Source organism: Pelobates fuscus, chromosome 4, assembly GCF_036172605.1.
Source record: "Pelobates fuscus isolate aPelFus1 chromosome 4, aPelFus1.pri, whole genome shotgun sequence".
In the NCBI taxonomy this organism is placed as follows: domain Eukaryota; kingdom Metazoa; phylum Chordata; class Amphibia; order Anura; family Pelobatidae; genus Pelobates; species Pelobates fuscus.
The window spans coordinates 389,441,317-389,454,295 of NC_086320.1; the positions used below are offsets into that span (position 1 = coordinate 389,441,317).

At 49.4% G+C, this 12,979-nt stretch overlaps 1 protein-coding gene across 1 annotated transcript in view; it reads left to right on the forward strand.

Moving 5' to 3' along the window:
- Positions 1 to 12,979, forward strand: part of ASIC3 (acid sensing ion channel subunit 3) — a 456,156-nt gene that overhangs the window by 120,299 nt on the left and 322,878 nt on the right. The window contains exon 4 of the mRNA XM_063452925.1: positions 6,328 to 6,478. Coding sequence (XP_063308995.1) covers positions 6,328 to 6,478 — 151 coding nt within the window. The remainder of the gene's footprint in view (positions 1 to 6,327; positions 6,479 to 12,979) is intronic.

Below are 12,979 nucleotides of genomic sequence, written 5' to 3' on the forward strand. Positions count from 1 at the left end.
CTCTATGTACCTGACAGTCTATACTAACACAGCGCCCGCTGCTGGACAGAGCTAACGCAGCATGTTCTGAGCTGATCTGTACTCTATGTACCTGACAGTCTATACTAACACAGCGCCCCCTGCTGGACAGAGCTAACGCAGCATGTTCTGAGCTGATCTGTACTCTATGTACCTGACAGTCTATACTAACACAGCGCACCCTGCTGGACAGAGCTAACACAGCACGTTCTGAGCTGATCTGTACTCTATGTACCTGACAGTCTATACTAACACAGCGCACCCTGCTGGACAGAGCTAACACAGCACGTTCTGAGCTGATCTGTACTCTATGTACCTGACAGTCTATACTAACACAGCGTCCCCTGCTGGACAGAGCTTACGCAGCACGTTCTGAGCTGATCTGTACTCTATGTACCTGACAGTCTATACTAACACAGCGCTCCCTGCTGGACAGAGCTAACGCAGCACGTTCTGAGCTGATCTGTACTCTATGTACCTGACAGTCTATACTAACACAGCGCCCCCTGCTGGACAGAGCTAACGCAGCACGTTCTGAGCTGATCTGTACTCTATGTACCTGACAGTCTATATACTAACACAGCGCTCCCTGCTGGACAGAGCTAACGCAGCACGTTCTGAGCTGATCTGTACTCTATGTACCTGACAGTCTATACTAACACAGCGCACCCTGCTGGACAGAGCTAACACAGCACGTTCTGAGCTGATCTGTACTCTATGTACCTGACAGTCTATACTAACACAGCGCCCCCTGCTGGACAGAGCTAACACAGCACGTTCTGAGCTGATCTGTACTCTATGTACCTGACAGTCTATACTAACACAGCGCCCCCTGCTGGACAGAGCTAACGCAGCACGTTCTGAGCTGATCTGTACTCTATGTACCTGACAGTCTATACCAGGGGTAGGCAACCTACGGCACTAGTGCCATGCACGGCACTCGAGGTGTCTTTGCACGGCACTCAAGGCTGCTAGAGCCAAACAGGCTCTGGTCTATCTGGAGTCCCAGTAAAACTTCAGATATCTGCTAATCCGAAAAGATGGTGAAGGACAATCCTCAATTTATGCATTGCAGCACTTCATTCCAGCACTTGTGAATGGGAATCCACACAGTAGTAGTGCAGCTTGCAGTTGCTGTTGCAGCTCCTGTCCTTGACTTGTACTTGGCCAACATGGTCCCCACTGGAACCCAGGGAAGCCACCCACATTGCTAGATATACACAGACCTGCAGAATAACCCTCCCCTCATACAAATAACACGGACAGCCCACGCACAAACATACACACAATCCGCACACACGCAACACCACTAACAATCCACATGCATGCACACAACCCCACATGCAGCCTCTCACATGCAGTACCCCAAACAGCCCCCACACATACACACACTACCAAACACACAATGTGACATATCCATCCACACACACAATTCCACAAGCAGCCCCCATACACAGCCCACATTAATATGTATCATACACGATACCACAAACTACTCCTGAACATATACAATATAATAGCTCATATACTCACAAATACAACGATACAAAGCAATTACAGTAAAAATAACACATGCAGAATACGGCAGCATACAGACCTCAATTTAAAAAAAAATAGGACCGGCACGCTACGGGACATCACAATCCTATATTGGCACAGTGCTGCTAAAAGGTTGCCTACCCCTGGTCTATACTAACACAGCGCACCCTGCTGGACAGAGCTAACACAGCACGTTCTGAGCTGATCTGTACTCTATGTACCTGACAGTCTATACTAACACAGCGCCCCCTGCTGGACAGAGCTAACGCAGCATGTTCTGAGCTGATCTGTACTCTATGTACCTGACAGTCTATACTAACACAGCGCTCCCTGCTGGACAGAGCTAAAGCAGCATGTTCTGAGCTGATCTGTACTCTATGTACCTGACAGTCTATACTAACACAGCGCTCCCTGCTGGACAGAGCTAACGCAGCACGTTCTGAGCTGATCTGTACTCTATGTACCTGACAGTCTATACTAACACAGCGCCCCCTGCTGGACAGAGCTAACACAGCATGTTCTGAGCTGATCTGTACTCTATGTACCTGACAGTCTATACTAACACAGCGCCCCCTGCTGGACAGAGCTAACACAGCACGTTCTGAGCTGATCTGTACTCTATGTACCTGACAGTCTATACTAACACAGCGCCCCCTGCTGGACAGAGCTAACGCAGCATGTTCTGAGCTGATCTGTACTCTATGTACCTGACAGTCTATACTAACACAGCGCCCCCTGCTGGACAGAGCTAACGCAGCATGTTCTGAGCTGATCTGTACTCTATGTACCTGACAGTCTATACTAACACAGCGCTCCCTGCTGGACAGAGCTAACACAGCACGTTCTGAGCTGATCTGTACTCTATGTACCTGACAGTCTATACTAACACAGCGCCCCCTGCTGGACAGAGCTAACGCAGCACGTTCTGAGCTGATCTGTACTCTATGTACCTGACAGTCTATACTAACACAGCGCCCCCTGCTGGACAGAGCTAACGCAGCATGTTCTGAGCTGATCTGTACTCTATGTACCTGACAGTCTATACTAACACAGCGCTCCCTGCTGGACAGAGCTAAAGCAGCATGTTCTGAGCTGATCTGTACTCTATGTACCTGACAGTCTATACTAACACAGCGCCCCCTGCTGGACAGAGCTAACGCAGCACGTTCTGAGCTGATCTGTACTCTATGTACCTGACAGTCTATACTAACACAGCGCTCCCTGCTGGACAGAGCTAACGCAGCACGTTCTGAGCTGATCTGTACTCTATGTTCCTGACAGTCTATACTAACACAGCGCCCCCTGCTGGACAGAGCTAACGCAGCACGTTCTGAGCTGATCTGTACTCTATGTACCTGACAGTCTATACTAACACAGCGCCCCCTGCTGGACAGAGCTAACGCAGCATGTTCTGAGCTGATCTGTACTCTATGTACCTGACAGTCTATACTAACACAGCGCCCCCTGCTGGACAGAGCTAACGCAGCACGTTCTGAGCTGATCTGTACTCTATGTACCTGACAGTCTATACTAACACAGTGCCCCCTGCTGGACAGAGCTAACGCAGCACGTTCTGAGCTGATCTATACTCTATGTACCTGACAGTCTATACTAACACAGCGCCCCCTGCTGGACAGAGCTAACGCAGCACGTTCTGAGCTGATCTGTACTCTATGTACCTGACAGTCTATACTAACACAGCGCTCCCTGCTGGACAGAGCTAACGCAGCACGTACTGAGATGATCTGTACTCTATGTACCTGACAGTCTATACTAACACAGCGCCCCCTGCTGGACAGAGCTAACGCAGCACGTACTGAGATGATCTGTACTCTATGTACCTGACAGTCTATACTAACACAGCGCCCCCTGCTGGACAGAGCTAACGCAGCACGTACTGAGATGATCTGTACTCTATGTACCTGACAGTCTATACTAACACAGCGCCCCCTGCTGGACATAGCTAACGCAGCACGTTCTGAGCTGATCTATACTCTATGTACCTGACAGTCTATACTAACACAGTGCCCCCTGCTGGACAGAGCTAACGTAGCACGTTCTGAGCTGATCTGTACTCTATGTACCTGACAGTCTATACTAACACAGCGTCCCCTGCTGGACAGAGCTTACGCAGCACGTTCTGAGCTGATCTGTACTCTATGTACCTGACAGTCTATACTAACACAGCGCCCCCTGCTGGACAGAGCTAACGCAGCATGTTCTGAGCTGATCTGTACTCTATGTACCTGACAGTCTATATACTAACACAGTGCCCCCTGCTGGACAGAGCTAACGCAGCACGTTCTGAGCTGATCTGTACTCTATGAACCTGACAGTCTATACTAACACAGCGCTCCCTGCTGGACAGAGCTTACGCAGCACGTTCTGAGCTGATCTGTACTCTATGTACCTGACAGTCTATACTAACACAGCGCCCCCTGCTGGACAGAGCTAACACAGCACGTTCTGAGCTGATCTGTACTCTATGTACCTGACAGTCTATACTAACACAGCGCCCCCTGCTGGACAGAGCTAACGCAGCATGTTCTGAGCTGATCTGTACTCTATGTACCTGACAGTCTATACTAACACAGCGCCCCCTGCTGGACAGAGCTAACGCAGCATGTTCTGAGCTGATCTGTACTCTATGTACCTGACAGTCTATACTAACACAGCGCTCCCTGCTGGACAGAGCTAGCGCAGCACGTTCTGAGCTGATCTGTACTCTGTGTACCTGACAGTCTATACTAACACAGCGCCCCCTGCTGGACAGAGCTAACGCAGCACGTACTGAGCTGATCTGTACTCTATGTACCTGACAGTCTATATACTAACACAGTGCCCCCTGCTGGACAGAGCTAGCGCAGCACGTTCTGAGCTGATCTGTACTCTGTGTACCTGACAGTCTATACTAACACAGCGCCCCCTGCTGGACAGAGCTAACGCAGCATGTTCTGAGCTGATCTGTACTCTATGTACCTGACAGTCTATATACTAACACAGTGCCCCCTGCTGGACAGAGCTAACGCAGCACGTTCTGAGCTGATCTGTACTCTATGTACCTGACAGTCTATACTAACACAGCGCCCCCTGCTGGACAGAGCTAACACAGCACGTTCTGAGCTGATCTGTACTCTATGTACCTGACAGTCTATACTAACACAGCGCCCTCTGCTGGACAGAACTAACGCAGCACGTTCTGAGCTGATCTGTACTCTATGTACCTGACAGTCTATACTAACACAGTGCCCCCTGCTGGACAGAGCTAACGCAGCACGTTCTGAGCTGATCTGTACTCTATGTACCTGACAGTCTATACTAACACAGCGCTCCCTGCTGGACAGAGCTAACACAGCACGTTCTGAGCTGATCTGTACTCTATGTACCTGACAGTCTATACTAACACAGCGCTCCCTGCTGGACAGAGCTAACGCAGCACGTTCTGAGCTGATCTGTACTCTATGTACCTGACAGTCTATACTAACACAGCGCCCCCTGCTGGACAGAGCTAACACAGCACGTTCTGAGCTGATCTGTACTCTATGTACCTGACAGTCTATACTAACACAGCGCTCCCTGCTGGACAGAGCTAACGCAGCACGTTCTGAGCTGATCTGTACTCTATGTACCTGACAGTCTATACTAACACAGCGCTCCCTGCTGGACAGAGCTAACGCAGCACGTTCTGAGCTGATCTGTACTCTATGTACCTGACAGTCTATACTAACACAGCGCTCCCTGCTGGACAGAGCTAACGCAGCACGTTCTGAGCTGATCTGTACTCTATGTACCTGACAGTCTATACTAACACAGCGCTCCCTGCTGGACAGAGCTAACGCAGCACGTTCTGAGCTGATCTGTACTCTATGTACCTGACAGTCTATACATCGATGTCATCCACCAAAGAACGGTATCACCATCAGGATATAGAGAGATATGGAGACACGAGAGATGAAGAGATCCGCAATAAAAAGTAATATAAATAATCAAAGCTTGCCACCCTACGCGTTTCGTCTCTATGACTTCATCAGGGGCTTGTGGCAACAATATTGATATTATTTATATTACTTTTTATTGCGGATCTCTTCATCTCTCGTGTCTCCATATCTCTCTATATCCTGATGGTGATACCGTTCTTTGGTGGATGACATCGATTTTGATTTGAAGAGCCCTTTTACTACTGTTATTTTGTAAGTGTATCCAATAAAGCTTTACTTTTAATACTATACAGCTATACACTATGGTCTGTCTCTGTGCTTGGTTTTAAGCATCCATCTCTACATTGAGAAGAGAAGAAGCATATTAAGAAGACTGACTATACCCTGCCTATTTATCCCTTTGTTTGTTGTGCTTTTTAGTGTTCTATATTGTATGAATGTCTGTCTGTTTTGTTTGTATGTATGCATGTCTGTATGCATGTCATTATGAATGTATGTATGTGTCTGTATGTCCTTTTGCATGTGTGTCTGTATGTATGTTAGTATGTGTCTGTTTGTCACTGTGTGTATGTCTGTTTTAGTATTTGTGTGTCTGTTAGTATGTATCTGTGTGTGTGTGTGTATCTGTGTCCTTTTGTATCAGTGCGTGTGTTTGTGTCTGTGTGTGTATTCCTGTGGGCGGGCTTGGAGGCGGGCCCCCGGGGGCCCAGTCCATGAGCTGAGTTAGGGGCCCTAAAATTTCAGGTGGCAGCCCTGGCCATGTGTGACTGCTTGTTTATTATGTGGAGAACCTGACGCCCAGTATTTGGTCCTTAACCTTTCTCCTCCCCAGATCAGGTATTTGCCACCACCGTGGGGTGTCTGTAAGTCGAGCACCCAGGATTCCCAACTCTACGCAAAATACAGTATAACGGCTTGTCGTATCAGTTGTCAGACACGCAGAATTGTGGACACCTGTGGCTGTCGGCTGTTTTACATGCCAGGTAAGGCCAGGTGTGGTGGGGGAGGAGACCTATTACATAGTTACATGGTTAGAAAGCTGAAAAGAGACTTCGGCCGTGGTATCTGCAGTCAGTCCATTCATCACATGGATTACACATTAATCTGTACATTGTGCTAGCCAGACTCGTGGTATGGACATACTTATAAACCTCTTAGCATCCTACAGCTGATAGATCATTAGAGAGAGTGACGGCGCAGGCTTCTGCTCCCTCTGCTCATACTTCATAACAAGGTTTGTAGTGCCAAGTAGCAGCTGGACCTGGCTAATAGCCTGAGATTTGGTATTTGGAGCCCAGATTTTTGTATTATGAATATATGATATTATATAGGTAATATTACCAACCTGCAAACATGTATACACAAGATTTTTGTTGCACTATTTTTCAATGGAAAATGAAGATTATATTAGCTTTAGTGTACTAATAATAATGACAGGAGGCGAATATTTGCATATCTTTCTTTACTGAAAACTCCAGCAGCATAGAAACATAACAACCAATCAGAGAAAAGATATGCTGCCCATAAAAGGGCCTGTCTATGACATAATTTCCTCTTTCTTTGAGGCGAAAAAAAGTAACAGTCAATACACAAAAACACCATTACAGATTAACAATTCAATAACATATAAGGAGAATAAACTTTGGTAGCTCCATGATGTGACGGAGTGGAAGACGATTCTTCGTCCCATAAAATGGATGTTCATGCTGAAAGAAAAAGAAAAAGGTGAAAGGTTTCTGGCGTGGCAACATGTCCGCATATCATAACCATTGTATATCTGAACAGTAATGTATAGTAAGATGCGTAGTCTTATACCTAAACATAGGACATCAAAATCAGAACGTGACATTCCTTTACCATATGGTCTCTCCTACCACAATATAGGCAGAGTCCCTCCCTTCTCCTATGTAATTTTTCATTATCAGAGAGTTTGGCAACCCCTAATTGCATAGGTTCCTCTTCAGATACTTTTACACTCTCCGGTGTATTAACTCTGGGGTGAATAGGTGTAGCAAACCGTCTATTTCTGTTCTTGGTATAGAGCCTGTCACGAATCCTATTATCTATATCAATGAGGTAGTCAATAAGGTCCTCTAAAGCAACAGGAAGCTCCTTAGCTGCTACCTCATCCAATATAGAGTCTGATAAGCCTTCCATGAAGGCAGTAGTTAACCCATTGTTGGTCCAATCTACCTGTGAGGCAAGAGTACGAAACTGAATAGCGTAATCAGACACAGGCCTAGAACCCTGTTTAACTCTCATTAATGCTCTTGCGGCATTTTTAGACCTTTTCATAGTGTCAAAAGTTCTGCGAAATGCTGTAAGAAAACTGTGAAAGTCATGCACCATAGGTCCATTAGCTTCCCAAATAGGATTCGCCCATTCAAGTGCTTAGACCTCTCTGTGGGAAATGAACGTGGATACATCTCAAAGTGAAACTCTATTTGGTTAATGAACCCTCTGCATGTCTTAGAACCCCCTCCATACCTAGGAGGAGGTGTTAAATGGGCCGTAGCATTAGGCACAGTCGATACTTCAGGAAGAAGGGGTGTAGGAGGGTTAGGTGTGGTTGCTGGAATGGTTCTAGCTAAGAGCGTCTGGAGAGCCTGGGCTATCTGATCCATTCGGTGATCCTGCTCTACAAATCTAGCCTCATGAGACGCCATCTGTTGAGCTAAATCTGCGGGGTCCATGGCCCTATCGTAATGTAACGAGAATATACCCCTACACGCAGGATCCAGCTAAACAGAAGGCAGAACAGAGGAGAGATACGTCTACCGGACCTTAGAATGGCCGGACTCGACGTATCTAGGAGAAGTACAGAGTCAGGAACAATCCGAGGTCAAGGGCACAAAGAGACAGCGTAAACGAGGACAAGCCGGGGTCTGGTACACAGGAAACAGCAAGCCGGCAAACAGAACAGACAAGGATAAAGCGAAAACGAAGTCAGAATACAAAGCCAAGGTCAAGTAAGGAGGAACACAACTGAACACAACAAGCGCTAAAGGGAACTGTAGCAGAAACCACGATAGGGCAAGGAACTAAGGGAAAAGGGTAAGTATAAATAGGTTCAAAACTAATGTGATTGGCTCCTGTCACTTCCACACCCCCAAAAGGTAAGTGTATGGGGTGTGTGGGATGACAGGGGCCAATGGGAGCCTTTTGGCAATTTAGGCTCCCACTGTCTCTTTAAGAGCGCGCCCGAGACTCGCGGCGCGCTCTTAGTTTCAGGCGGGACATGTGACCGCATCTCGCGGTCACTGCCCGCCTTCCTGTCTGAAGCGTCGGATGAGCCGCGCGCGGCTCGTGCAGCCGCAGGACCGCGCGCGGCTTGAAGAGAGGACCGCGGCCGGCCCCTGGGCCGGCCCCTGGGCCGGCCCCTTGAGGCGAACAGATCTATTGATAGCTGGCCCATCCGCTGTCGTAGTGTCCGAAATGCCTCCCTGTTGAGTTTCCAATCGCTGGTGTCTCTCCAGTGTCGGGAGAACCAGTCCGCCGTCAGGTTGGAGACCCCTGGGAGATATTCCGCTTGTATCGTGATGTTCCTCCGTATGCAGAAGCTGTAAATGTCCTTCGTGGCTTCGGTCAGGTCTTTGGACCTCGCTCCGCCCAGGTGGTTGATGTATTGCACCGCCGAGACGTTGTCCATGCGGAGTAGGATACAGCAATTCGACTTGTCTTTGGCCAGACTGCGTATGGCGAAGGAACCTGCAATCAACTCCAGGCAGTTGATGTGCAGGTTGGTCTCCTCTCCTTGCCATGGGCCCCCCGTGGAGGCCTCTGAGCAGTGAGCGCCCCATCCCCACAAACTGGCGTCCGATTCCACGATGAAGTCCGGGGAGGGGCCGAAGATCGCCTTGCCGTTCCAGGCTTGTATGTGTAGCAACCACCATCGCAGTTCTGATCTCACCTCCTGAGTGAGTGGGATCCAGTGGTCGTAGGAATGTCCGGTGCGCAGATATCCCGCTTTCAGCCGTTGCATGGCCCTGTAGTGTAGAGGGCCCGGGAATATCGCTTGAATGGATGAAGACAGGAGTCCTACAATCCGAGCGAGCATCCTGAGCGGTATCGAGTCCATCTTCAAGACTCGCCTGATTTCCTTCCTTATTGAGGCAATCTTTTTCGAGGGGAGGCGCAGTACGCATTCCCTCGAATCGATGTCGAAGCCCAGGAATTGTACCAACTGGGATGGAGAGAGAGACGACTTTTGTCTGTTCACCACGAATCCCAGGGACTCCAGTAAATGAACTACAAATCTCATCTGTGATCGTAGCCTGGACGCGGATTCGCAGAAAATCAGCAAGTCGTCCAAGTATACGAGACAGCGTATGCCCTTTGTACGGATGCGAGCCATCACCGGTCTCAACAGCTTCGTGAATCACCATGGAGCCGAGCTGAGGCCGAACGGCAGGCAAGTAAATTGGCATACCCGTCCTCTCCATCTGAAATGGAAAAACTGACGGTAACTTCTGTCCACGGGGACCGTGAGATACGCGTCTTTGAGGTCCAGGCGCGTAAACCAGTCGTTCTTGACGAGAAGGTCTTGTAGAAGATGGATACCTTCCATCTTGAAGTGTCTGTAGATCACAAAGGTGTTTAGCTGTCGGAGATTGATAACCGGACGATACTCGCCTGTCTTCTTCTTGACCAAGAAGATATTGCTTATAAAGCCTCCCCCGTCTGGCGCGTATTGAATCGCGCCCTTCTCGAAGAGCGTGTGGATCTCTTCGTCCACCAGTCGGTTTTGTTCTGACAACATGTGGATCGGGGGGGGGGAGTGGTTTGGACGGGTTGCACGGCAAAGTCTATTATGAAGCCGCGCACCGTTTGGAGGACCCAGGCGTCTTTGGTAATCTGTTCCCAGTTCTGGAAGAAAGAAGACAGGTTGCCTGCAATAAACTTTGGGACATTGTTTTGTACGGAAGGACTCACCATTATTGAAGCGGCCGTGCCCACGGCCTCTGAAACCTCTGGTCCTCCCTGCACCTCGGGACGTTGAGGGCCTTTGTGATGAGGACGGGAAGAAGGTTGAAGTCTGTGGAAACGACCTGGAACCTGAGGTCCAAAATCGGCTGGCGGCACGGTTCCACTGTCGGCCAGCCCTTCCAAAAACACCTCTTGTGGGAGGAGTGTGGAACACCTGCCTGAGGGAGGTCTGAGCCTTGTTTAAGGTCGTGAACAAGTTCACATGTCGCTTTAGCTCTGCGATGAAGGCATCACCAAATAGTAGACCCTAGGCCTTCGGTCCAAATTCTTTGGCCCCCAGTTCCAGGAGCTTGCTGTCGATCCTGATCAGTGCCGATCTGCATCTCTCGACGCAAAGTGCGGCGTTAGCGTTGCCCAGTAGACATATTGTGCGTTGGGCCCATTCGCGTATGTCATGAGGGTCCAGTTGCGAGTCTTGGCTGAGGGCCAGATCAGCAAAATACAGCATCTTAGCTATGGGGCCGAGCAGATCCAGCACTTTGTCTTGTGCCGCCTTCATGCCCTTTTCCACCCCTTTGCGTGGGTCTCTGCCCGTGCGCGACATAAACACCACCATCGTGTCATCGAATTCTGGCGTTAGTGCCACTTTGTCGGGGATCAGCGGCCTGGGGCATTCGGCCCGGAGGCACGTCCATACCTCCTTTTCCAATGGCTTGCGCAGCCAGTAATGGATGAATTTCGCCAGATGCTCTGGCAGTGTCCATTCAGAGGAGCGAGGGTGTCGGATGGTACGCGGGTCAAATAACAGCATCCCCTGGTCATCCATAAACACACCATCTCCGGACGGACCGGTGTGGCGGTCGTCGTCGGCTTCCTTGCCTAAGAAGGTCTCCTTGACGTAAGCCGAAGAAGTAGGTGGTAGGTCTTGCCACTCCTCATCGTCCGAGGGTGAGCCGTCCCTTTGCCATTCGTCCACCACGTTCAGGGGGTGTGGACCATAGGCCTCGTCCTCGTCCTCGGATAGGGGTGTGAAGGGTGCGGGTTGTCGGTCCGCGCTCTTAACCCGTTTGACGGGCATCTTGCCCTTCGCCTTGGCGGAGGGGGGGCTCGAAGCCTTTCTGAGCCTCTTGGCCTTGGACACCTCTGAGCCTGACACTTCCATGCGTTCTGGAGGGCTAGTGTCACCATGGCTGTGGGGGAGGGCTTGCAAAAGGGCCTTTTCCACAGAAGCCGCCACGGCGGCATTGATCATGGCCTGAAAGTCCGGGTTGTTTTGTGCATCTTCCATGATCTGAGGTATCTTTTGACCTGTGGGGCGAAAACAAGTTTCAGTGGAAAAAAAGTGGTGGCTGATCGTATGCAAATACAGATATATAGGTCAGATCCCGCTACGACCGGGGTTACCCGGCGTAGGGGCTGTATGCATAGAAGGCTTTATGCACGTAATCTTATCCAGTAGGGCTAAACCTTTCTAGAATTAGGTAAGCCCTTGTGCATATTCTCGGGGTTCACCCCGGGTGGTGTGCCGTGGAAACCAGAGGACACCCACATCAACCAAAAAAGTGGTCCGTATCGCCCTGCATGCGTATCTGGGGGGTCACCCCAGGTGGTGTGCCATGAAAAAATACCCAGAGGACACCCACATAAATTTCACCCTTGGGAGCAGTAATGAGATATGACCCTGTATAGGGTAACCATATAATATACCCTGGATGGTTAGAGTAATATCAGCAAAATCCCCTGAGGGGAGGGAATATAAGCATATGTCACTTTATATTGCTTGTATCATATCCAGTAGTGGACACTGATAACTTGTATAATAATAAGCCTTCAAATACAAATGTATATTATGTGCATGAGGCAGATATACAAAAAACGGAAAAATAAAACTTTTCCACCCTTTGGGGTAGAATGCAATAATATAAATTTCCCCTGCACCAGAACGCAAGTGGCTAGGGGAGAGAGCGGGGAGTCACCCTGAGGGCAATCCCCAGTATCGTGTTGCGGCGGTCGGGTGATTACCGAGCCGCCGTGATGGAAGAGAGACGGCCGCCGCGGATCTCGCGATAACCGCGAGATCCAAGATGGCCGCCGGCCGCGTGGGGAAGGGGTTCCCGCTCGCGGCCGCTAGCGAGACGCAGATCACGGCAATACAAGGCAAACAGTAGAAAATAACCCCGGCTACCCTCTACCCGTCCCCACCAGCCCCTGTGTAATAGCAGGCAGGTCCGCGCGGCGAGCGAGGCACGGGAAGCCGCGCCGCCCGCGGATCGCCTGGAAAGTTTGTGAGATTAAACTCAATGTACAGGGACAGTTAGAGACAGAGAGGGGAAAAAACGGGTACAAGTAGACAGGGTATTAAGAATGGAAAATCAAAAATAAAGCAGTACACAATAAAGAATAACAGTAAATAACCAATATGAAGCATCAGGTAAAAAATACTCTGACCTGTTGATGGCTGGAGCAGCAAAGAAAGAGGAAGTGATGTCATAGACAGGCCCTTTTATGGGCAGCATATCTTTTCTCTGATTGGTTGTTACTGTTTCTATGCTGCTGGA